Here is a 21,783-nt window from a genome sequence, read left to right as displayed (position 1 = left end):
TTTATTAAATATTTTTATTCAGTTTTAAGATCACAGTTAAAGTACTTTAGCATGTTATACACATGACTTACATGTGCAATTTTTAGAAATATCAAATTAAGTATAAGATTTTAAAGAAAAAATTATATAAATGTGTATATTGACTTTTACTACACATACATCTAAGAAAGCAATAATTCCGTTGTACCATTGAGAAATCATTTATTACATGGCATGTTTACACCAACTCTAAAGAGAATCGAGCCAAATTTCTGAAAGCCCAAAGGAAAAAAAAAAGAGAAGAAAAGAAAAGAAAATGAGCGATTCTGTCATGCTGAAACTGTCAACAGACTTAAGACCTGGTTGCCAAATGAAGCTGTGGTTAATTTATGGCAAATAAGCAATTCAAACCTATGAGGAAAGTTCATAATCTGCTATGTGGAATCTCAGGTGGTTTCAATTCTTTTTTGGATAAATTCCTGAGAGCAAGAGACTTGTTTAGTGCTAAAGAAATAAGAAAAACATTGCTGAGCATGTGCTGAGCTCCAGGTCATGAGCCTTCCCCACCCCCAGTCCTGCCACTCTCAGAGCTGGAGGCACTAATACGAGGTGTCAGGGGCCAGGAGCAAGCCCCTCCAGGGGCCACAGGAGAGCTGTTAGTTTGTGAAGCATGTGTGCCTGTGATTGAGAGCTTGTGAGGTAAGATTAGCGGTGTGGGTAGGAGGTTGGGAGGCCTTGAATTAGGTTCTTGTTACTCAGCAACCAGCTCTGGCCTAAGTTATAAGAAAATCTTTGGAAGTAGTAGTTATGTCCGCAACAATGAATTCTGTGCACAAAAATGAATCTGTGGGCAGGATCAATTCTGACCACTGACTGCATCGAGAAAACAGTGGCCATGGAACTTTTAAGTACAAGGTTTCCTCTTTTAATTTCCTACTGTAACTCATACCACCGCAAATAAAATTTGGCCAGGAGAGGAAACTTACTTTTTTTTTAAAGAAAATGTGTATTTATGTTCTGTTGAAGAAAAGCTTAGCACACACAGATGGAGGTGTATGACAGAATTGGGTATATCTGTCTTATTTACTCTCTTGTTGCTTCTTTGTTCTGAAATGCAAGGAAGATAATGTCCCTAGTGAAAAGAACAAGGTCATTTATTATGGAGTGTAATAAACTCAGCTGTCACTTCCAAACTAAAGCAACGCAGTCCATCAAACCCTGAATACTTTACCAGACGTAACTAGTAAGATGAACTGAACAAACTGTTTCTCTTCATAAAGTATAATGCTAGTGAATCTAAGTAAGATAATTTTTAAGAATCCCAAAACTCAAAAACAAAAATCCAGATCTAATTCTTTGGGAATGCTTGTATAAATAAATGCAACATCTATTTAACAATTAGTACACTCTTCATAAGGTGCAAAACAAGGTCCTATGTGGGGAAAGCTAAAATTTAATTTCACTTAGCAGTCACTCTGAATACTTTATAGGTCAAACGTAATAACAGCATTTGCTTCTATTGCCCATTTTCAGCGATACATTGTTCTCTCTGGAGAAGGCGGTTTGTGAAGTCAAAACACTGCAGTGGAAAATAGTGGCACTGAAGGCAGAAGCAAAACAAGACAAGCCTTTGAAACAGGACTTAACTGAAATTAACTTTTAAAGCCGAGGTAGCCCATTAGAATTGGCCTTATCTGAGGGCTCTGTGGAGCAGTGCAATCAAAGGCGAATCTCTTCCTCAGCATCACACACACACACCAACGTTCCCTTTACAAATGAGGACTCCAGGCTGCTCATGTCTTTCTTCCTTCCTTCCTTCCTTCCTTCCATCCTCTCGGTGAAGAGGTGGCGCTTCTCCCTGGTGTATGGGCGCTGGCCTCCAGCCTCCAGCTGCTGGTCTCCAGAACACTTAGGATTCATACAGTAGTTTAGCAGGCAGCATGGTCCCACTGCTTCACATTAATGCCAAATGCCAGACGTGGAACAGAGCTATTTGATAGTTCCCATCCCTCCCCTCCCCCACACATACTGTATAAACAAAACATGTCATTCAGTTTTCAGCTTCCTCCTGGTTCTGTAACAATTTCTAATTTGCTTGAGCTTTTACATAGGTACAAACACTGTCATATGGTGAGCCAACGACTGCAGAGTGCAAACAAATTTTACAACTTAGGCAGAGTAGCATCTGACTTAAAAAGAAAATGACAGGATTAGACATCTTGGATTCTAAGTAGCCAGACCAGTGCAGATGCTCCTGGTTCATAGTGTTCACTTTTTTTCCCTCCAGCAGTTTTAATGGCAGGAACTAGAGTATCAGTGATAACATGGGGCTGATGTCAGCATTTCGGCTCCAAGGTGGCATTAGTAATAAGTGCGTTCTGACCAAATTAAATAAATATCTTTCTGACATAAGACTGTCAGAATTACAACAATGTGAGTTATCCTTTAAAGGGGGTTTTAATGAACTAACATTTTTTGATCGGAAAATCTGGGAACAAACCTAATTTGGGGATAAGAACCTGTATCTTCAATGTGGCGGTGAGACATTTTCCTTTTCCTGATTCTTTACAGTATCCAAACAAAGCAAAATTTTAAAAAGGATGTCTTACAGTATTTTTTCTTTCACTCAGCTTCTCAGAGCTGCAGCTTCAGTTACTATAATATACTCTACACACTTCAAAATTACATAGGAAATACCCAGAATAACTAAATAAATAACAGGCTACAGGAAACTGGAATAGCACTGTGTCTCCATCAGACACTAAATTATCCACTTCCAGCATCACAGAGAAGGGCTAGGACAGTTTTTTTTCCCAAAAGATTTATATACAGGTTTGAATCCAGAAATTAAGGTTAAAAGTATAAATATTGATAATTTCAACTAAATTCAGAATGGTTTCAGAAAGATATGATACAACAATTTAGAATAAAACAAAGCAGAAGAGCATCATATTTTGGTTTGCTTGAGATATACATAAGGTGCAACTTTTTCTCTTGAGGATGCTTGTGGGACAAACGTTAGTGTGGATGGTGGTGGTGGCAGATTAAGGTACACGTCATAGTAATACAGTTTTTCCAAAATAGAGAAGAATGAGAGAAATGAAATGAAAATGATGGGGGGGGGTGCTGTGGAGGGGGAGAACTACACACTGGTCTGAAACATTTGTGCTAACACATGTTGTTACCTGAAAATACCAACACCCCTTTCCAGCAGATGCAGGGCATGAGAAAAGCACTCTCACTGAAATCAAGACTTCCACCACTCAGAGAAACGACAAGGTGAGTATCTAAAGAACTATAAAGCTTTGCAGGATTTCTGCTACTCTCAGTGCCTAACAGCTTAAAAATTAAGCATTTCTACAAAAAGTTTTTTTTAAGTATCTGAAAACAGTCATATCCAGTAGGTTGCCCTCCCACTCCCACCCCTGCTTGAGGGAAAAGCCACTGAGGTTTAGGAAAAGCAGATCAAGTAAGATATTAATCACATAGAAAAAAGCAATCTTTTGTTTTGCTTCTTTTTTAAAAAAGGTCCCATGAATATACAGCAATCTCTTGAGGAACTCTAGTGAAATGTAATCGGAGGACTGAAGGAGGGTGCTCTGGCAAAAATAGATCTATTCTAATGTGTTCTATAGAATAACAAGTTAGTACCATTGTCAAGGTGCATGTTCTGCACCATACAATTTTTGTTGGTTTTTTTTTTTTGGATTTTAGCTAATAATAATTTAAAAATCACTGTTAGCAAGTGGTCCAAAAACTCCCAACAGCCACCAACACTGGGACCCAGCAATTTCCAAACATTCAATTTGTGTTTTGAGATTTAGAAAATATTAATAAAACAGCATCATAGTAAAAACATTATGCTGAAATCTGGGGCTGCTCACCTGATTTATTTCTAGGTAAATGGGGTTAAGCTTTAACCTCTGATTAACCCTGCTTGCTAATCCTTCTTCCTCCATTCGCACGAGTGTGCATCTTTGAGAACACCATGCCAACGCTCTGCTGCCCTCTTTACCTGCTTTGGGAAAAATGTCTCTATATATTCGTCTTCAATTCTGTTAGTATGTTGTACATATTTTTCCAGCACCGGAACTGAAGTAATATCTACAACCAGGAAAAGCTAAACCTAGTCAGGACTAATAGAGTCATTTTTTTATATGGCTATTAGGTCAAATTACGATTAGAAAAAAAACATCATTACAATTCAGTCAAGTATAAATTAGAAAGCTAGATAAAACCTTGTAAACTGTCACCAGTTAGAGATCTAATTCAAAAGCTTCAAACTTGAACTAACACTATCAAAATTCCGCCAGTTTGAAAATCATAAAAATTATTGCTGGAATCCAATAATTGAAATTTGGTAGTTTGTGCTGCGATGCAAGAGTGGGGAAGTACTTTGTGCTATGGAACAAATACCCTGTAAAATCTGTAGCCTTTGACTAATTTTGATTTATCACTTGCATCTGTTGCTAGGAAACAAGACACTGTGAACGTCAGGTGGTTGAGTCAATATGTTGAATGTTCTAAGCCAGTTAATCCAGTTGGCACTGGCATATGTAGAGTGGCTTTTATGTTCAAAAGCAACAAAACACAACAAGGAAACAGAAACTTGCAGGTGGATCTATGACTGAGGGTCCCGCTCCGGTCAGGCATACTTCCCTTGTCATTTACTCAACACCTCCGTAACGACACGAACTTGAAATGGCTCTAAACACATGCAGTGCCAGTTAGGCTGTGCATAGCGATTGCTACCCGTCCAGTCTGTCTGGGATGGATGGAAAAGGTCTGTCTGTGGCTCCAAGTCCACATGAGTGAGTGTCTTCAATGTGTTCAGGATAGTGAAGTAATACTAAGGTCACTTTTGAATAATATTTTTCTCTCTTTTTTTGTTTGTATGAACGATCCATTGGTCACGTAGACCCCTGTGAAAAAATAAAAGAATCCTCAAGGCATGAAAACATCAGTCATCTGTTATCTGCAGGACTGTTCCCCTGTCTGGGAAAATATTTGCCACAATTTGCCCCAAGCAAATTCTTCTTGGTCACTCAAGGCTAAGAAAAAAATTCAGCTTGTAAGAATTGTAATTTTTTTCTTTTTTCTTTTTTTTTTTGCCAGCAAACTACCACTCTGGTGGCAAATATAAAAGTGCAGAATATATGGACCACAAGGCCGAGCATACACCGCTAACAATGGTACATTTGCCTGCCCATGCTGCGTGGGAGTCTTGGAACAGGCTTTTTAATATTATTCTACAATATAAATGTAGGTATAACCTATTATATAAACCATCTTAGAACTTAAATCTCCATGTACAAAAAAGACTAAGAATATCTAATAATAACTAGTGCAGTGCGTCAGTTTTTTTTTGTTTTGTTTTTTTTTTGTTTTTGTTTTGAAAGAATAACTAGGTAATATACGAAACTAGTTTCACACTCTCTGGTTGGTAAAAGAGATGCTGGATGAGCTACAGTAAAGGCAGCCTTTTACCAAGTTACTACCTATGACCATCAACAGCCTTCAATAGAAAGCAAAGCTCCAGGATCATTCCAATTCTGCTCACTATCAGACAGATGACATCACCCCCAAAGAACAAATGGGCCCAGGAAGCTAACTTCTGCTTCAAGTCAATCTGGGCCACGTAGGTCAACAAGCACTTGTTTGCAGTCTATATTTCCCACCACATGGGCTCACGAGCATCCCTCGGTAAAGACAAGGCTAGGGTAGTAGGTAAAGCACAATGTTTTACAATTAAAGGGCGCTTCACTGGTCAGCGCAGGAAATAAGTACAGGAGCCTGTGGCATTTCTTTTGGCTGTCCGTCGTGGGTGAGTGGAGTTGACCTCTGACCTCTGTGGAGCAAGAGAAAGAAAAAAAAAAACACTTATTCAAAGTATGTTATCAGAAATAGGACAGGATGACAAATAACAAATAGGTTCCCAATAATTTATTTAATAGCTACTGCTGATTTTATATGTATGCTGTTTAATTACAACCAATTTTGTCCTTAGAGCTTCTTTCTTTCCATATATTTTAAAGGACTTCTTACCTCAATTCCCCTCATACAACTCAACAACATACTCTGGCCCCAAATGACCACCTCCATTTGTAGAATCTGAAGCAACAACAGATTTGGGAAATTCCCTAAGAAGTGGGAAACTTGAAGGCAACTGCTGAGGTTCTGGGACAATAATCTTCCTGTTTAAAACTTAAGGCCAATAAAAGCAATGATCACTGAAGAGAAAGAGGTATACTATAATTCAAAAAACAAATGAAAACAATGAAACCCTCCTAACTTAAGAAAAGTTTTACAGGAATACGGACACAATGTACAGGGAGAAAAGGGCAAGCACCAACTGAATTGTAGCATGTGAAAAAATTCAATTAATTTGGACCAAAACCAACACACATGGAGAAAGAATTCTAGGCAAGACTAAAAAATTCAGGAACTTTTTGATTGGAACTACAATGAACATAGCTGATTTTTCTTTTAGATTTTGTTTAATGAGTAGGACAAAATACAATTTATTTCATAGGTATTAAAAAACTGTTCAAAATTCTTGGTAATTTCTACAAGGCTTCTCATTCTAAAAGGACAGGGTGGGGCATCTCCCTGACATTTCCCAGCAGGCCTGCCACGCCCACACGGTGCACCCCCCAGCTCTGGCCTGCAATGGTCTGTAGTGCACAGCACTGCACCGCACCGAAATTGCGTGATGTAGCAGCAATGTTTTCATCGGTTTGAAGGTTTCGATATAGGATCTTCTTCAGATTACGCAGAACAAAAGGTGTTATTTAGAATTCAAATTATATGTGCTCCATACCTATATCCAATTCCTTTCTCTTGAGGCACAGAAAATCAAAATGTGGATAATTAACAACATTTGGGGAGGTCAGAATCCAATGATCGCTTAGGCCGAGATATTAGGATTTCAGAATAACAAAATGGGTATTATAATCAAACTTCCAGATTAATCTGTTCATTTATTTGGGGATGCTGTAAGCATCAACAGTTTAATATGTTCAACCCTCTTCAAGGAAGATGAAACTAAATATTTTTTACCATTAAGATTGAACATGTAATACTTACAAAATCAAAATAATTTTAATAAGTATTAGAATAAGAAACAAAAAGAGCAAAATAAGTAAAAATGAAAAGGACAATGTAAAACAAAAGAGAGAGCAAGAGGAGGAAAAAGTGGGATGAAAGCCAAGTTTAATCAAAGGGAAAAGAAGAAAGGAGCATGATGGGAGAGAGCCAGTTCCTTGCGGCGAGCATGCAGGGCACGTATAGGGTCTGGCAGAAGGAAGGCCCGTGTCAGTGTGGTTGGTGGAGCAGTAATTCATAGTTTTAATTTGAACATTTCACCTAAAATGTCATCTGGTATGCTTGAGTGTGATATTGTTATATTACAGATTTACATTTTTATGATATTGTAATAAAATATTTTAACAAATATTTTCATAATATTACATTACAACTATTTGTAATAAAAATATTAACAAAAAGGGTGTTATTTGTGCTGGAACCTGTATTTCTACCCCTAACTCTGTTGACCACCCTCTAAATTAGGAGCCTAGGTGATGGCTAAGCAATAATTAATTGATGGGCAGCAAGGTACAATTATATTAAGGCTATAGGTAGAGGGCAGCCTGGTAGCTCTGCTTTCACAAGTCAGGGCTAAAGTTACAGCTAAGATTCCCTGAGGGGAATCTTTCTAGATCTTAAGAACACTAACCATTTGTTAAGTTGACAGTAAAGTTCTAGTAAGCAATATTATTCTAATAGGAGGTTAAAAAAACGAACATGTTTACTCACATCACTTTTTCTATGCCTGCTAGCTAACTTTAGGCAGTCATACTTCAAGAATACCTCATTTATTAATTCGCCCGTTCATCTACTCATTCATCTATTGACATGACAGAAATTAAGGGAGCTGGGGACACAGAGAATAAAACCAGTGCTTTGTTTTCAAAATACACTGCAAGGAGACAGAAGCACGCACAGACAGTTCCAGACCAACGTGGTCTACGAGAGGTATGTGTGGAGAGCACAGAGGCTTCAGGAGGAGAGAGGAGGGTGAAGAACTAGAGCTAGAAGGAGAAGCAGCAGTTTGCCTGAGAGGAGGAGGAAGAAAGGCAAGAAAGCACTCGGCTCGTTTGGACAGGAGAAGCAATTCCACCCGACTGCAGGACAGGGAAGAGGGGTGGGGGTGGTAATAAGAGTGGAATGGCTTGTGGAGGTGCTCTGCTCTCAGAAACCAGGAGTCACGGAAGGCTGGTTAACAGCTATGGTGGGACCACAGTCAGGTTCAGAAGGGAGCACTGCCAACAGCAAAGGGGGACTGCACAGTAACCTGGTCTGGGCCAAGAATTATCATCCACCTCTCTGAATTCCTTTTATCTTTTTAAAAAAGATTTTATTTATTTATTTTTTAGGGAGGTAAAAAGAGAGGGAGAGAAGCATCAGTGTATGGTTGCCTCTCATGCACTCCCAACCGGGAGCCTGGCCCATAACCCAGGCAAGTGTCCTGACTGGGAATTGAACCGGTGGCCCTTTGGTTCGCAGTATAGCCCTCAAAACCCTGTCACATCAGCCAGGCACCCCCCCCCCCACCCCCGCCTCTTATTCCACAAATTATGGGGGCACTTACTAACACTCAGGCATATATTTAATGCCTTTTGTTTACATGTGAGTTTGTCCTTCATACTCAATCGTGAAACTCTATTGATGGAGAAGTGCCCGTGTGTTTATCTCCCTCAGAGACCTGGGCAGATTTTAACAATGTCTGTCAGCATTCACTTGCTGTTAGGCACTTGCAGTGCACACATGAAAAGGAATCTGAGTTATTGGAAATATCTAGAGGCTACTTGTGAGGCAGGACTGGAACTGTAATGTGATGGGTAAAGAGCAAGAAGCAAACAAAGCTTATGTCAGGGCCTCCTAAACCTGGATGCGAATAAGGAGAATGGAGCCTGCCAGGTGGGTATACAAGTTGCCCTTGATTCCAAACTCTTTTGTACTGAGAATTGAAAGGCTAAGAAAGTAGCTCATCTGTGGATAATCCACTCTGGATAAAAACATGAAATACCTGAATTTACAAAAGGCTTATTGGCCTTCTCAAAAGATCCACTAAGTCGCAGAGCACGCAATTATGCACTTAGACTTAGTATGCTTTCTGTGGGGCTTTACTGAGTTCGCGAGCCTTTCATACCCGCCATCTTGGCTGGTGTTACTGCTGTGTGATTCTTTGGGGGCATCACTGTGCTCAGTGTAAGATGAGAAAACTGAGGCCCAGAGAAATAAATTACTTTGTAGCAAACACAGAGAGTGGAGGATAAATCCAGACCTCCTGCCTTGCCAGGAGTCTGATGCCAGCATACGCTTTTTCCTGAACCAGCACTGTTTTCTACTGCTGGCACCACCACTGCCACCGACACCACCCTCCAAGGGGTATTTACCCTCTGTGAGCACTGGGTCAAGAGATCTATTTCACATAACATGACTACGGAGTGAGTACCAGTTATAAACACTTCATAGAAGAAAAAACAGAGGGTACAGAGGTGAATGGTCTTGCTCGAAACTTTGAGTTTGCAGGTGACACAGCGTGGACACAAACCCAGGTCTGAAGCCTGACTCCAAATCTCATGCTCAATGATTAGATAATGCTGCTTCTCTGCTCTTTCAGGCTCTTTGCAGAACTGAAAGTTTAGCCACGGAATAATATATTCAAAATAAAACACCTGTCTGGCTATATTCTTTTATATTTTCCTACACTGCTAATTAGCACATATACTTTTGTAACCTCACATCAACAGAAGTACACTGGAGCCAAGTCTTATGAACCACGTGTGTTGTGAAAAATGTCACAAATGACGTCAGGAAGGATGGTTTTGGCTTCTATGTTGCTTTCTCCTTCCATGGTTTGTGGAAGGGGTGAAGCTGAACTGGACCTGCAGGATCCTGGCGGAACAAGCTTTCCGCCACTGACCTGTGCACGTTTTCCATGGCGGCCACTTCAGCCAGCGCCGCCAGGCTGAAGAACGCAGACACGGCCGGCATCTCGGGAGTGCTGCTCCGGGTCTCGGCGGCCTCGGTGCCGTGTATGCACTCGTCACTGCAGCCTGTCTCGGTCACTTTAGGGAGGCGCCGGTGCAGTTGCTCCTTTGGTTTGTCATCTGTAATGAAATGGAATTCCATCACGAGAGGATCCCTCTGTTTTCTCCAGAGAGAACTCTGCACCAGACACGTGAAATGAGTTAATATTCTTTACTGTTCACTTCTGTCACCCATCAACCAGTAAGGCTCTTATAGAATTTCTTCTTCCATGGTCATAAAACTCTTTATTAAGCTCAACTGCAACCCCGGGCAGCACTGTGCCCTGAAGCTAAGCCTAAGAGAAGATCTGTTTTGTTCAGGGTCAGAATAGGTCAGTCTTGGAGAAGGAAAAATGGGCTTTGGCCAAAATAAAACCCAAGGGACTTCAGCAGAGGGGCCTGTGGGTACTGGGAAAGGGCCCTTAAAAACCCAACTGATCAACTATTTCTGATGAAGCCAAACGTGCCCTACCCTGAATACTCAGTGTGTGGCGGCACCCACACGTGGGGCGGCCAACAGTGGGGTCCCAGTTATCGCTGTGTTCTCAAGACCTCCTGAAAGAAAGATAAATGGCCAATATGTGTGTTGGAAATGAGTCCACCTTCTTTATTATGTGGCCATGATAGAGAACCAGGGTTTATCATGATTTTAAAAACATTTCAACTATAGAAAGTAATTAATAAAGGCAGAAATGCTATGTATTAAATGAACATGAAAGAGCTATGCGCTTTACTACGTGAAAGAGAGTTCTCTAAAACCTTTCTCTCTCTCTACAAGTAAAAATGAGGCTGTAACCGTTTGCACACACACATACACACATGCACACACGCACAGGAAAGGCAGGAGGGGGCTGCTGGACTAAATATTAGGAAAATTAGATTCTAGTCCTCATCCTACTTCTGCTTGGTAGTTCAAAGTGTTCAAAAACAAAATTCTACCTCTTTGAGCTTCATCTCTTACATGACAGGGTAAAACTGGGGATCTTTAATATGCTTTATGGTTCTAACAATGTACATATGCAAAAAAAGTGGACAAAATTTGCTAACAGTTCTCTATCTCAGCAAACAATGAATCTCTATAAACAACTATATTAACCAAAGTGAGATATTTATAAATCTCATTCTCAAAAGCACTCATTTAAACATTTTTTCCCTACTTATAGAATTATGGACCTTTGACCTTTTTCTGGAAATTGGGTTAGGATGAGGAAGAGGGACACTTCTTTCAGGGCTGACAGAATGAGATGCTCGAGTTGCTAACAGGCAGAAAGGCAACAGCTCAGACCACTAATGCCTTGCTGGTGCAGCACCCTCGAGAGCTGAGGGAGGACACTCAGACTCCACTCCTTAACTTGGGCCCGTCAGGTAATTCTACTGCCAAGGAGACCACCAGGAACAACAAAAACACCCAGACCACAAGTGAAAATGGAGAAATTTACTCTAAGTTAAGAGTTGGTTAAAGATTAGTTCAGAGAACTCAAGAAATCCAGAAGCATTCTCAAGCTCCCTTGGTGGTCTGAATCAGTTTTACAGGAAGAGCTGGATGTTTTCAAAGGTGCCTTAACTCACTGGTTTAAATACCCGATAATCTGGCGTGTGCTGACGTGAGCAGTGAACCATGGAGAAATACTGATTTACCCAGTATTTTTAAAAGCCTCGGATCTTTGGGAGTTTACTTAACCAAGAATGTTTCTGTGCATGCTGAGAAAGAGAAGAAGCTGACAGCCCTAAAAATTACCTTTCCTTTCTAGGCATTCAAGATATGCTCTTGGAAAACAGCTATAATTTTATGACATGGACTAAAACATGGACATTTGGAAGTCTGCAGAAAACTAGTTTTCAAGGAGATCCAGAAAGAGAAAGTGTCACTGTGACAAAGCCCACAGAACAGACCTGTTTTTCAGCAAGGACCCACAGCTGGCGTAGGGTCGTTTGCTGGCCAAAGTGGCCGTGAGCTTCCGCTGCTCGGTCTGGTTTCCTCTGCCTAATGCTCCCTTTTCTTACCCAAAGTACCTCCTGCTGGTGACACCCGGCCATCTGCTGTCCTGACCAGGTGTGTGATCTTGGTTTTCCTTGCTTTCCTCTTTTGGCTGCCCACCAGGGGTTCTTGCGTTGCTGTTGGCTCTGGAGTGTTGGGAATGGGTGGGACATTTTTAACCTTATAAGCAGGCTCTGTGGTGTTTTTGTCTTCTGTAAATATGGCTGAAATAGGACAAACCATATACAGTTACACACAAAAACACAAGGCACCAACACTGCTCTCGGAAGGAAACATTTCTGAATGTCTGACCAATCTGAATGGAGAACTTACATTAGGAGTTTTCAAAGTATTGATGGGGGAAAAAATAAAACAATGCTCATAATTTCAAACCAATATATTTATTTGTATTTGTTTTGATAGATTAAGTACCGAGGATTTAGACGCCCTCTCTCTTTTAATAGAATACTAAACACCAACAGGCCACTGGAGTAACATTTTCTAAATGTTTGGATCTTGAAGGTTAGTGGAGAGGATACTATATGAAAATCTGTGTAAACTGTGTCCCAAAGGACCACCGTTTCTTCATGTGATCAGGGTCCCTATCTGAGATCCTTATGGCAAGCTGATCCAAAGAAGGTGATGGAGGAAATTTCTCTTCTTCTGAGGACACTGAGATTAAATATGTGCTTCTTAAAGTTATAGTGATCACTGAGATGGTTGCTTTCAATCACCAAGTTGGACCGATCAGAACAAGAAGCTGTTTGTGAGGACTGACCTTTTCTCTGACTGCTCAGTAAGGACCTGACTAACATACATTGGTGAAGCCAGAACATAATGAAACCCTCTATTTGATAAAGTCTAGGATCAGGTGAATGTACTTAGTGAGATAATTTAAAGAAGTACCACATGTCAGCAGGGCTCCTTGAAAGGTTTAATTTTAGGTACCCTTAATTCTAACTTGATTACCAGTAAATCATTTAATAGCACACACTTGAATCCTAAATACAATAGCCAAGAGTAAGGGACACATTTGCCACCAAAGACTTGCTCCTGGTTCAAAGAGTTTGGAAGTGCTTGTGTCTTATGCACTCATTTCCATAGGAGCTCATCCCTCTCCCTTTTTCAAAACAAGAATGTACAGATATTCATATATGAAGCATTTAGGAGTACATACATGTAGTCAGGTTTCATGACTAGGACTTTTTTATTCCAGTGGCTGCAGGTCTCTTGGGCAGGGAAGTGATGCATCTTTCTATTGTTTAACTATTCAATCTCTCTTTTTTAGAGATTTTATTTATTTATTTATTTATTTATTTTTAGAGAGAGGGAGAAACCCCAAAGTGTGGTGGCCTCTTGCCTTCCTCCTACTGGGGGCCTGGTCTGCAACCCAGGCATGTGCCCTGACTGGGAATCGAACCAGTGACCCTTTGGTTTGCAGGCTGGTGGTCAGTCCACTGAGCCACACCAGCCAGGGCTAACTATCCAGTCTCTTAAGACGGGCACAGAAATTGTGACAAAGAGGGGAGTGTGGCTCAGGAAATCAAGGTTTGACATGACAAATTCCATGCAAACTAAACTTGGGGTAACTGAAGGTGCTTCTCAGAAGAGGATGTGAGGGTAGACATTGGAAATAAGAGTATATATAACATGGCAAGAAAAAAAGCTGTAATAGGAACAGGGAGAATAAGCATGTGAAAAAATGCACTGTTCATATAAATACTTGCATAGGCCTCATGTAAATTTTTTACTTTAGCTCTCTAATGGGTTTAGTAAGATACATCCTTGAGAAAGGAGGGCCATGAATTTGTAAAATCTTTGCCCTTGAGGGGTTGATTCCAGGCTTCCCATTCCTAAACAGGTGGGAAATAATTTCAGTTATATCAAAACAAAGAATGTAAAGCATAAATCATAACATAATTTGGGGCCTGGCCTTACCTCAGTGTTGCCTAATAGATGGCTGTGTGGGAATAGGCTTAAGATGATCGTTTATTTATTTTTAAAAATGCACTATTTGGCAAGGCTCCCAAACACCTTTTTAAGCAAATAATCAACGATTGGAAAAAAGGCCCCTTTTAAGTTGTCGACCTATCCCCAGGTCAAACAGTCTTAGCATATTTATACTTTGATATTTAGCATAACACAGGTCAGTGGTAATATATTTATATTTTTCAGTTTGAACTTAAATAAATGCTACATAGAAGCAAAATAAAAGATAATTTGGTTAGAAACACTCCAACGTTTCATGACTCCAGACGTTTCATGACTCTGCATTAGCCTTGAAATTCAAAGCCTCCTTAGGTTCAAGCCCAAATCAGAGTTCTCAATGAGAATCACATAACCTCTACTGGATATTCACAAGCAAGCTTCAAAATTTCTAGTTTCTGATCCAGACTCATGAGCTGTCCCTTCTGATTACAGGGGTATCTTATTCACCTCTCCAGCATGATCACTACATTATAGATGTACCTTCCAGAAAAAGCATTGACCTTTCCCCTCTTCTCTTCCTCTTCCCAGAAAAACCCAGAACTTGTGGAAATAGGGGTATAACAAGTTCCAAAGAGGAGGGGTGCTTAATCAAAGAAAGAACCAAGGAGGTCAAAGAGAAGGCATGGACAGAAAGGTCATGGAACGAAAGGTCACAGTCATAGAGAATCCTTGATTCTATGTATGACTTGTAAATTCACTAATTGTGAGACCATGGATCTTGTTTTTTTCCCATAAAGATGGAGTCTGGGCTAGATAGGTCTAAAGGAGCCCCCCAGCCCTAAAATAAAGTTCTTCACATTTCACCACATAACCTAGATTCAGAGTTCTGACTAGGGAAAAACAAATCTCCAGCCTGCTCCAGAGGCTCAAGGCTAGGAAAGAGTATTCCCCTGATAAAGTATATGGCTGTCTAACCACTATGCTGTACACCTGAAACTAGCATGAAAAACAGTAATATTGAATGTCACCTCTAACTGGAAAAAAATTAAAAAGACTAGTCCCTTGACTAGGACTGTTAAGATTTTTTTGTTTTTGGTAAGCCTTCAGATGGTTTCATTTCTATTCAATGCTTACTCCTTTTCCTGTGTCTTCCTGATTAACTGGTAAACATGCAATAGAAAAGCCAAGGGATGGCTACAAAGGGACTGCAAATAGGAGGTAGAGTTTAGGCCTAAAAGCACATCAGGACTAGAGGGAGCTCAGAAATCAGCATGCAAGGAGCCAAAGGGTGAAAGGCAGGCCGACTAACAGATGCCAGAGATCAGCAAGTCCCAGAGGATGGCGCAGGTTGGAGTGAAACAGTAAAGGAGTGAATCAGGTTGCAGACTAAGAGGCAAAAAAAAGAGAATAAAGCAAGTTCTCACAAATCACTGAAAAGGAGGCAATGCTACCTCTCCAGATGCCGTCTCCTCTAAACCTACTGTCAGATCAAGAAGTAACTGTGGACCCTGCGGATTGAAAAGGATGCTTAAATACGATCTTGCTAGACTTTCAAAGAGGAGTTAAGAGTGACCACTACCCCATGCTTTGACCCAGGAGTTAACCCCAGAACATTCGATAATTGACTGGTGGCCTAGAGCAATGACAGCCTTCAGGGTCAGTACTCAGGGAGAGCCCTCTTCCCCAAGACAGAAAGATAGGTAAGGCTAAGTTAAAGAAGCGGTTGTCTGGGACAGGACAGTAGATCTGACTCTAGCAACATTAGCAAAGGTTTGGTGGAAAAAGAAAAAGCTTAGAGACAGGAAAAAGCATGAAGCTGAGTATCAAGGCAGCAAGCAGGTTACTTTTTTCTCCCTGACAAACTAATGTAAATGTGAGAAAAAGGTTTTTGTAGTCTAAAAACAAATTAAGTTATTTCTCTTTTGGCTTGTAAGTGAACACACAAACCCACCCAAGCACTGCAAAACAAGTCCACAGGGCTGGCTTTTACACTCCACAATAATCATAACACACTTGGAGTGTATCACTGGAGAGTGATAATGTGAGCTCACTCCTGGAGCAACATTAGGAATGTGGCAGTAACAGGCTCTTGTTTTCCAAACTCTACTCCCAAAATGTGGAGTAAGTTTTTGGTATTGTACCCCAGGAGACCACTAGAGTGCTACAGAGTCATGAATTCACATTCCAACTAGGGGAATCAACTTGCACTGAAATTATTATAGCCAAATCCGGAATCTCATTGCCTTCGGTTGTTCTCCTGTGAGCTGAAAATGCAGTCAGAAGCTGACTGGAACACAGGAAAAAGAATCAAATGAATGAGCCTAATCTAAGATCCCAGGAGACCTTCCTGAAGTTTATAGCAACTATTCTGAACTAAAAAGATCAAGTAAGCCTGAGTGCTATGGCTCGTGTTTGAAAATCTAACTATAAACCAGATTTATCTCCTCTGTAATTAGATGTGTTGCAAAGAAACTAATCTTATGGAGATCCCTAGTTTGAGGTTTTTGATTTTCTTTCCTTATAGGATACCATTTATAATTTCAGCATCAGAGCCAAATGAGGGACATCTACAGATATGCCTAAAAAATTCAAATTGTAGCAGCCAATGTGCTTTAGTGGAAAGACTACTGGTTTCTTCCCTTCCTGCTTATGTTGGTCAGTCTTCAATTTCTTATCATGTATTGAGCCTTCCTTAATTCGTTGCTGTCAAGATTCGTTTTCAGTAAAACATATATGTAAAAGTCCTCTGGAAAGTGTAATGTAATATTAAGTATTAATTACCACCATCATTTTTATTACCCCTAGACACCTTAATAGCTTCAGCATGAACATGACGCTGTCAATTGGTGGAAAGATAAACGAAGTGACGACAGAGGTAGGTTGTCTTGGTTTATCTGAACATTTTACCCTTACTTCTAAACTATAAGCAATCTTTTTTTGTGATCTGCTAACTTTCAAGAAATAGTTTAATGATTTTGAATTTTAAAAGCATGGGGGAAAATGCTTAAAAGAGATTATACATTTAGCATTTAAACTTCAGATGTAATTACTAAGCACCTAAAGATTTCTGCTATTTTGAAAAAAAAATACAAATTGCAATCCAATTATACTCGGGATGATGCAAAGGGAGAACAGTGAACTTTAAGTCTTCCACTTTAACAGAAGTTGGGAACAGCTAACAGCTGAATAGCTTCCATTGAATCAACATTTCTATTAGCACATCAACTACCAACAGCACCTATCTAACCTCTGTCCAGGGATGCTCACACATGTTACAGTTATCCTGATTACAGTTTCATTCTCTTAAATTTTTATACTCTCATAATTAAAGTTCTAATAAATAGTGACGTGGCCATAGGTGAGAGACAGGCTGAAGTAAAAAGTTAATTCACAAAATACATAGTTTACCACCCAAACAGGTGAATGTAGGGGATGGTGTGAAAATAAGCAACAAGAAGAGGTCAAGTTACATTACTGGTAATTTCCAATGCTCGAACCAATTCCTTTTTTTCAAACTGGCCCTATAAAAAGAATGTGCACTTTACACTAAAGAACAGGTAATTTTCAGTGCATATTCTCCTAAGTTTTGTTCCATATACATTAGTCAGAAGTATAATTAAATATCACCAATAATAACTCTATTTCCAACTAAACCTTTGGGATTGCCCAGAAGACTCAAACTTGATTTACTTTTCTATTCCCAAAAGGGCAGAAAATCAGAGCTTCAGAATTAACCTGCTTTCAGCATCACACCACCCACTCAAGATATCCCAATAATAAAATCATCAAGTGTTAGAGGGGAAACGAAGTTTATGGTTCATGTATTATCACACCTCATCACTTACCCCACCTGGAGTAAACGTATCATATACACACTTAGTACCAACATGGACAGTGAAACTGACTGAGGTAAAACAATCTGTCCTGCTGAAGAAAGCTCGGTGGTGACTAATCTGAGACTTGTACCTAGGTTTCCTAACCCTACCTAATTCATCCTTCCTACCACACTGCCATGCTATGATAACTCATTTTATATGAGTCAGGGTTTTCACTGTTTAAAAAATGAAATATTAGAGCAGTTATCATTTCAAAAAAAAAGTGCCGTGGCCTTAAATGCTTCCTTTAGATTCCTCTTATAGTTTACCAATGCCTCACATTTATTAAATCTGTGTAAATATATTTTTTAAAATATGCAAGAACTAAGATGTATCAATTTTAGGATGTCAGAATTTAACGCCGAGAGGAGAGCAGCAATTCATACTTTGTTTTGCCAGATAAGTGCAGAAATAACACTCCACAGCGGTTGTGACGTGAGTTAACAGGTCAGAAAACAGAGACTCTGCTGGTCTTTTCTGTAAAAGTAACGGTGTAAAGGCGGGCATGTGGCTCACGGGGACGCACCTACCAAACAAAACTGTTCTCCACATTTATAATGAACTCAAATCTGAATACTTTTTATAGATATCTTTAAAACATGAGCATTTTTGGTAAATGGTTTAGGGAGAATGTGCATTTTAGTTTTTTTCTCCTCTTTAGTAAAGGAATGAGAGTGTATTTGGGAGTCCAGAGACGTGGGCTATTCATTAAGTTCCCCTTTCTGGCCATAAGTAAATCAAAGAGGCTGAACTGGATGCCCCTGAAGATCCCTTCTACTTTTCAAATTAATCAACTCCTAATTAAGCACTACAAAAACGGTCAGCTCTTTCAACCTATCTACAATGGAAAACAGGGAATCAAGGGGAAGAAGGTAAGGAGGGCCCCTTAACCATCACAGAAATGAACATTCACCTGAGGTTCAATATTTAATAGAAATTAGATAACATCACAAATAAACACAATTATGAGAAATTCTGAAATAAAATCAACACCTAGGACCTGTAACATTATACTGGTCTTATATGGGCCCTTTTCTGGCTACACCTAAGCCTCTGTTCCATTGGGATATTCCACTTACACATGTTTGCAGGTACTGGGAGGTTGGCTAGAAAACGAAGTGCAGGCCAGCAGCCATATCTGCAGGCCTGCCCATGCTCAGCACACCAGTACAGCCCCAGGCTGGCCCTATTCTAACTCTCCTAAGCATCTGCCTGCAACGCCAACTGCAAAGCTAAGTATTTTTAGTTATGAAAAATCTGGTTAATGTGGCTCAAAGGTTACAAATCCCCCTTTGACAAATTAAACTCCATATGACACACTGCCTGACCCCGAACAGGGTCAAAAATATGTCACTTTTGATTTGAAAATTTAAAATAACCCAATTATGAACACTCAGGTCTAATGCTGTTGGTAAAGCCCATATAAATTACACCTTTTAAAACCTATTAAAATTGTGCCATTTCCAGCACAGATGACCAGAAACGATACAATGAATATTGCTTTTTTTTTTTTTTTTTACCTTCTGCAGGGTGAATGGCATCCAAGAAGAATTGCTTGTTTGACCATTTATCCCCGCTTCCTGAAAACAATGACAGAAGAGGAAAGTGAAACTCTACTTCTAGTACAGATATACACACTGTAAAAATAAGACAATGTACAAAACAACTTAAATAAAAAGCATTGTCACACAAATAAAGCAGAATTTCATTTCAACTATTTAATTCTCAAAACTGCATTTGCCAACTGAAATACTAGGCGACACAGAAAATGGACTGAAAATAAATTTACCTTTTATATAATACATTGTTGGATAAATTCTATGGCTTTAATCAAAAAATTTTGAATATGAGTTAAAAGGGAATGATACAAGCTCACATTTTACCTAAACAGTAATGTTTCTGCACTGGAGGCAGAGAAAAAAAAAACATTAGTATACAGAGCCAAATTAAGAGGTTGACGTGGCAGTGTAAACAAAACCCAAATTAACTAACAGGTTACATATAGGAATACACAGGCACTTATGTCTACACATGGGAGACAGCTGCATTTTAAGCCTCATCCTAGAAGCATGAAGGGCTTCATTTCACATCTGGCCATGCAAGTAGGATGCAAATGGGCGCAAAATAAGAGGCTCATGGTGGTCACGACACTGAGATGTGGGAGATGCTAAAGAAAGCCTGACTCCCAGGACACGGGGCTATACTGAACAAAATGGGGAGATTTATCTTTCTTGTGAAAGAAGAATGGGCATCCTGAACTATGAGAAGGAAAAAAACCTTCAGATGAGCCTCGATGAGGGTTGAAGGGCCCATCAGGATTTTAACAATGACACAGATGTTCAGAGTAAAGGGAGGGGAAAGGGCAATACATCTCTAGTGCTCTTTGGAAGTAAGAGTTATGTGACTGAAGGAGGTACAAAGAAGAATATGGCAAATGATGAAGTATATAGTTGGGGAAAAAGGAGGTTATGACTTAGGAGTGAATCCTCCTTGACAAGAATCCTCAAGTGTCAGAGAAAGTAAAGAAATCGTGGGACTCCCGTGATTATGAAACTGGTAGGTTTCAGGAGGTAGCAAAACGTGGTCCCAGTAGGAAGGCGGCCAAACATGAGAAAAAGAGAATAGTCAAAGAAATAAGTGGATAAAAGAGCTCAAGAAAACTAAATTACAAAATGCACCAAAATAGAGATGAGAAAAAGCAATTTTAGGTTTCATATGGAACTCTGAAAAGAGAGACAAATACGGAATTTGAGCAGAAATCCAAGGAGATCTCTCTTTGCAATTAGCTGCAGAATCTAGAAATAACAAACACGCCCGCATCAGGAGCTGATGACATTGAAGCAAGCAAAGGGGAGGAAAAGGCACAGCTGGTGCGCAGAAGCATTACTCAAAGGTGACTTCACAATGGAGGTGGCCAAGAAACCTTAATGGAGGATGGAAGGCACCAATACCTTTTTCTGGAACATTAGGCTTCTCCTTTTTGTGCTTATATTTGCTGACAATTTTGTGGAATAAGTTCTTTTTCTGAGACTGGAAAGGACCTACAGACAATATTAATATAAATATATTTTAAATTCACAATGTTCCATAAAACAGTACTGTGTGTTTCTAAACAATTACACCCTCCTCCCATCTGTGGAATAAGCAAATTGAGTCAGAAGAAGTGTCACCCTGAATTGTTACTCATATAACTAGTGCTCAGCCTACTTTAGGCTTATATAAAACCCGGTGAGATTTTCCTTCAAAACATACTGGGCACAAGCCTCCATTAGGGCTAGGACCCCCTCAGCCAAAATTATGGATTTAGTGATTAGAGACAGACCACAACTAGTAACAGCAGGGTAGCTGTAGTCTATAACAAAGAAAGGATTTTATTTCCGATTCCTAAACATCATGAAGAAAAGGATAACACAGGCATTTCATTTCCCCTAAACTACTGACTGTCACAACCAGGACAGCACTTTCAGGATCACCGTTGGCCTAACAGCCTTGGATAGTTTCCTGGCCTGTTCTGAGGATATTCTAGGAAGAAAAAAGTGATTTAAAAATAGAAAAATATTTGCCTCCGCCCCATTTTTCCCAGTGGAGAGAGAAGCCTCAGATTATATCTTAGTTTTCTCAGATAGAGAAAACAGAAGTGCAATTTTGCAGTTCCCAATCAGAAATGCCAGCAATAGCACTGACCTCCCCAAGGTAGGTTATTTCTACTTTGTTGACATTCCTACGTAAAACTGACAACCATTTAAATCACTTGTTTCCTCCTCTTTAAATGGTAATAACAATAGTGTCCAATTCACATGCTTGATGGGAGGAGGAAAAACATTAGAAGTTCTCTAAACTGCCCTTGCTCTACCTACCACCTACCTACCAGTACTGGCAACCACACGCTCTGCCTTCTCAGGGCAAACTATGCGCCTGTCTAAAGTAT

The 21,783-nt window shown here is 39.8% G+C and overlaps 1 protein-coding gene across 18 annotated transcripts in view; it reads right to left on the bottom strand.

Annotated features, from left to right (window-relative positions):
• Positions 1–21,783, bottom strand: part of BBX (BBX high mobility group box domain containing) — a 267,802-nt gene continuing 246,019 nt past the window's right edge. For 14 of the 18 annotated variants that reach the window (XM_045850882.1, XM_045850876.1, XM_045850877.1 and 11 more), the window contains 5 exons: positions 20,807–20,896; positions 19,376–19,435; positions 12,078–12,275; positions 9,968–10,154; positions 1–5,827 (listed from right to left, as the gene is read on the bottom strand). In XM_045850882.1, coding sequence (XP_045706838.1) covers positions 5,740–5,827; positions 9,968–10,154; positions 12,078–12,275; positions 19,376–19,435; positions 20,807–20,896 — 623 coding nt within the window. In that variant the 3' untranslated portion in view covers positions 1–5,739. The remainder of the gene's footprint in view (positions 5,828–9,967; positions 10,155–12,077; positions 12,276–19,375; positions 19,436–20,806; positions 20,897–21,783) is intronic. The other 4 variants (XM_045850888.1, XM_045850891.1, XM_045850890.1 and 1 more) reach the window with 4 other exon arrangements.

This window comes from Phyllostomus hastatus, unplaced genomic scaffold (genome assembly GCF_019186645.2).
Source record: "Phyllostomus hastatus isolate PE091 unplaced genomic scaffold, TTU_PhHast_1.1 phas_contig_86, whole genome shotgun sequence".
In the NCBI taxonomy this organism is placed as follows: domain Eukaryota; kingdom Metazoa; phylum Chordata; class Mammalia; order Chiroptera; family Phyllostomidae; genus Phyllostomus; species Phyllostomus hastatus.
Note: the sequence above shows the minus strand (reverse complement) of the source record. Positions and strands in the feature narration are given on the sequence as shown.